The sequence below is a fragment of the Saccostrea cucullata genome, unplaced genomic scaffold (genome assembly GCF_032062105.1).
Source record: "Saccostrea cucullata isolate Sc308-1 unplaced genomic scaffold, CSIRO_AGI_Scuc_v1 ctg10022, whole genome shotgun sequence".
Lineage (NCBI taxonomy): Eukaryota > Metazoa > Mollusca > Bivalvia > Ostreida > Ostreidae > Saccostrea > Saccostrea cuccullata.
Window position 1 is genome coordinate 18,591 of NW_026924339.1, and position 5,280 is coordinate 23,870.

The 5,280-nt window shown below is 32.0% G+C and overlaps 1 protein-coding gene across 1 annotated transcript; it reads right to left on the minus strand.

The window, feature by feature from the left end:
* Nucleotides 1–1,088: 1,088 nt before the first annotated feature.
* Nucleotides 1,089–4,809, minus strand: LOC134266243 (RNA cytidine acetyltransferase-like; the record flags this gene model as incomplete). Its single annotated transcript, XM_062748467.1, has 10 exons — nucleotides 1,089–1,371; nucleotides 1,526–1,674; nucleotides 1,911–2,009; nucleotides 2,151–2,270; nucleotides 2,472–2,641; nucleotides 2,759–2,866; nucleotides 3,930–4,035; nucleotides 4,157–4,205; nucleotides 4,377–4,510; nucleotides 4,696–4,809. Coding segments are annotated over 10 exons (1,146 nt in total), but the record flags the coding sequence as incomplete, so codon positions are not given.
* Nucleotides 4,810–5,280: the final 471 nt, after the last annotated feature.

Here is a 5,280-nt window from a genome sequence, read left to right on the forward strand (position 1 = left end):
ACACCGTTCATCGAAATCAAAAACCGATGCACAAAATTATGAATCTTACTGTAGTCTACTTGTGTGCCAAGTTATATTGAAATCAGTCCAAAACTGTAGGAGGAGTAGCATTTTGAAAGAATTTCACAGAAATTTCTATTTTTAGTAACCACGGCAACACCGTTCATCGAAATCAAAAACCGATGCACAGAATTATGTATCTTACTGTAGTCTACTTGTGTGCCAAGTCATATTGAAATCAGTCCAAAACTGAGGAGGAGTAGCATTTTGAAAAATTGTTTGTGGACAGACGGACGGACGATGGACGCATTACTATCGCATAAGCTCTTCTGGTCTCTGACCTTTGAAAAAAATAAAATTATCAATTATATCTAATTTTGAAGATAATTCAAACCCGAGTATTTTTTCCATTAGTAGAACCCTAGTCATAATATATATTTTTTGAAAATTAAGAAATTAATTGAATAATCTATAGTATTTTCATATTAATATGCATATTTTAAAATAAAGGAAAATCAGATATTTTTAAAGATTTTTTTTTAAAGGAAGTTTAGTAACGAAGGCTAAAATATTGTCCGTGTACAGTTATTAGTACTTTGTTGTGAAAAATGCCCAGGTTTGTTCTTCATGAGATATAAGCGATAAATTCAATTTTTTCGAAGGCGATTTCACGCGATATATACATAGGATTATTTTTGTGTGAGCTAACAAAAATTATTTTTTTAACTTTTGAATTTTATCTTTTAAAAGAAAAAGACTTTGGGAATATAATTTGAAAAAAGTTGAAACAATTTATGGACAATTATTTTTTAAGAAGAAAAACTAATATATATTTTTTCGCAATTAGAATCGGACTAAGCGGCTTTAAATGTTGTTTCACTCTTTTCTTAAATGTTGTTTCAGAGTTATAACAAGTCATGTGACAATGATAAGGATCTTTGCTTTTCTGGCACTTTTTATTTTATTTTACACTTTGCTTGCTTTACAATTTTAGTTTTACAAAACCTGAGTACCAATACTTTTCAGAAATCTTTTGATTTATTTAACAAATATTATATAAGAAATATATGATTATGACTCATTTCATCTCTTTAATATTAAGAATATACATGGAAAAGCCTGAACATTTATTTCATCCTTTTTGAATAAAAGGTCTCATTAGTAACTCCTCATAAGAGTACATGTACTAACTTTAAAATATCCCCAGATGTCCCAATTCAATGCAGTGATTCAACATGTACATGACATATAATTAAGACAAAATACTATAGACATCAACTTTTGTGTTTTTTCTTAATTTTCTTCTTTTTACCAGATCCTTCTAGCAATGCAATAGCGTCCTCTGTTTTCCTTTTCTTCTCTTGTAATGATCTGAAATAATCATAAAATAAAGATAATTTTTGATATATATGTTTTTTGAAAAAAATAACCACTTTGAACCCCACTTTTAAAATTCCCTTCGTTTACAGCTTGAGATTGCTACAGAGATCCCCTTTTACACAAGATACATGTAATTCTGAGTTACCCCTTGATGCTGATCATCTTTGACCCTGACCCAAGGGCCTGCTTCCACTCCTGCTCTGACCCCTTTATTTTATACTGGGACAGGTCAAGGTCCTTCAGAAAAGCCAGTTCCTTCCTCTGGGCTGCCTCAACCTCCTCTGCTGCTGCTGTCTGTAAAATAAAGAGTTCATCTGACATTAAATAAATTTATTGGATGTTGTCTATAGGCTAAAATAATCTGCATTGTATACAGAAGTCATGTTCTTTAGGAATTACATACTGGTATTTTTCCCACACAAACATAATTCAGGGACAGTACTGAGTGTTTGTACTGAGTTTATTATCTCCTTGATAGAAAACCTTCATGTCTGTAACTGATTACTTTACTGCCTGGATGTAGAACTTACCAGTTCCTCCTCCATAGACTGCTCTGTGGGCTGCAGTGTTATCTCCTTCCTCTCTATCATATCTTTCTCTACATCCTCCTCCATTACTTCATTCAGACTCTGATGTACGTACAACAACATTTCAATAATATGCAGATACTTAATATCAAAGAGCGAACAAGGCAAAACTTGCTTGGAAAATGATCTTCCTAATCAAAATACTTGTAACATCATTTAATACACATGAAGATGATTACTTACGTGGACAACTTTGCGGATGATCCTGTTGAAGAGACCCAGTAATTGGCTGGAGGGAAGATCAAGCTCTTTCTCCAGATCTTCCACAGTTTTGTGCTGCAATCCCAACCCAAGCAGCAAAGCCTTAAAAAACAAGAAAATTAATAATAAATGACTACCAAATTATGATCTAAAAATCACTTGTGTTTTCATTAAAAAGGGTTTTAATTTAAATAAAATAAACATAAAAGCTACCCAATCCATAATTTAAATTTTTAAGAAAATTAACAAAGCCTTTCAATTTTTTTTTTCCTCAACAGTGTTTGTTTGAAATCAGTGCCTTACACTCTGTACGATGCTGAGTTGAACATTGATCTGATTCAGGAAGTAGAGACGACTGATGGCGGGCAGAAGATCTATTATCAGATGATAGTCAACCATGTTCTGGGCGTACAGCTCTAAACGCTTCACATCATACTTAGTAAAGTACAACTCTAGTTCTTGTACCGACAAATCTACAAAAGAGATGGACAAACACAATGAGCTTTCTTCCATAAATATCACCAATGATTGGTATCATGGGTAATACAAGATAATGTGAATAAAAGATGATGTTATTTAATAAAACATACTTGATTTGCCAGATTTGAACTGTTTCTGCTCCAGAATGCTTAGAGCCATGGACGGTGTGAAATTTCTGAACTGGTATGCTAGCAGGGACACAAATCGCCTTCTGAAATCTGTAGTAAATGTCAAAATATACAGTAAAACTCGGTTATAGCGAAGTCCTGGGGACCTGTGAATTTAATTCGCTATATCCGTAATTCATTATATCCGTATAACGAATTCGTATAACTATATATAGCGAATTCGTAATATACATGTTTTCCCTTAAGTATTACTAAGAAATATGCTAGGGAAGCAAATATTACAAAACATACCAAAGATAACTAAGGTTTTATTATGAATTGAATTTTATATACAAAATCTTAATGGAACAAAGTCAGTTAAATTTATCAATTTTTTTAAGATCTTTGAAAGTTCGTTATAAAAGATGTAAATTTCATTATATTTAACCTCAACGGGACTCAAAATCAGTTCGCTATATCCGTAAATTCGTTATATCAGAGTTCGTTATAACCGTAAAATTTTACAAAGATTTGTTAAGAACTTTGCCGGGAACCCAGAAAAACTTCGCTATATCCGTAAATTCGCTATATTCGTGTTCGCACTAAACGAGTTTTACTGTATTAAACAAACACATAATATTCTACAACGATAACTCGCTTTTAATTTCTGCATAAAAGTGATTCATTTTAAAATCTTCAGTTTATACATACAAGCTTAATTGACTGGTCTGACTTATTTATTACACATAGTTTGTGATTACAAATTTTTAAAAGTTGATATGGACCACCTTGATTTAAGGAAGAATTATTTGTAGCTCTATATGTGTTGCTTCATATCTCTAAGTGAAAATAAATCTTAATGTTTGATTGAATGAGTATAGTGACATATTTCTAAAGAAAAAAAAAGTATTTTAAGCTATGAGAAACCGTTGGAGCAGTTTGTCAGATTTTTTTTTTCATTAGAGTAATAACTATGGAAAATGTTAGATACATGTACATGTTTGCTAAAACAGATAATACAACCTCAACTCATAATTGCACAGCAGTTCATATTATCCATGAGGAGCAAGATGACAACAAAAAATAAGTTATACCTATACATCAAGTATAAAAACTAAAACCCAATATCTATATATTAGTACAAATGCTCCTTATATAAGGATTTTCGGTGTACCTTTCCAGAAGGCTTGTAGCCATGACTCTTGTTTCCTTTCCTCCTCCCCCTCCTCTTCGGTCAACAGGTGTAACATGATACAAGAGTGTTCACCTGTCAGGTCATTCTATCAAGAAAATAAATGTGTACATTATTTCTTGGAAGGTCTTTATAATACACCAAACCATCTAGTCCTAACAATTGTTAAAATTTAAGAATAAAAAAAGCAACAAATGCTTTAAACTTACAGGTGTTTGTCTTAAGTACACAGGTGCAAATCCATTTTTCTTCCAGAACCTAAAAATATTCACCACAAAATTCAATTCTTTCATATTCTTGCATCCAAGTATACATGCCTGTATATAGATACAACAATTTGAAAAAAAAATACAAATACAAACATGTACAATATCAAACAAATTAAGATATTCTAGTACTGGGAAGACAGATTTTATTTCATTTGCTTACTTGAGTAAACCTGATGTCAATCCATAAGAGACTCCCAAGTAATCCAGTTTTTCTGGTTTTCTTTCACTCAGCTTCATCAACAGTGGAGGTAGATTTTTCCTGGGAGTCACTCTTTCCTCAAGTAAGTTCACCTCCTGTTTCATTATAATATGCAATAATATTATAAAGTGTCTTGATTCTAAAACCTGTATCTCTAAGTACTGGTATACATGCATAAACTTTTAACTTCATATCATGTGAGCATATCTAATTTTTGATAGTAATGATGATTTTGCAGCCTAAGCAAGTGATGCTGTACATGTATTACAATTGTTCGTACCTGGTCATCTATGACATTGGTCTCCGGCTCTGTGTCTACAGACTCGGACAAACTGACCACCTCCCCTTTATAGTACTGCTTTAACAAAGACAAAGCTCTGCTGCCATAACCCATCTGTAAATAACAATGGTCAAAATAAAAGCTTTGAACCTAATATCTGACATTGTTACTAATAGATATATTTTGTGGGAAAATTATTCTGCAGTTGATGAAATATTTTGTAGTCTGAAATTTAAATATTACATGGAGAACATGAATTTAAGGGCTCTTATAATCATAGAACGACTAAAAAAATTTTTAACTCCCATGAAAATTAGCGATTTCACAGTACGAAGCATATTTAAGAGTCAAAATCAGCAAGCATCGAGCATTGAATGGAAAGTCAAAATTTTATTTTTTCAAAAGCTTCTGGTATATGAAAGATTTTGTCTTACCTAATGCTAAAACACAATTAAAATTTTTTTCGAACGTATGAAGGGACTGGTATCCAAGGAAATTCATTTCCTAAGCAACGGGTTCATAAATCCTTATGAAAATCAATGATTTTTAGACATTTTTCTACGAATATGTTTTCTGAACGTGATA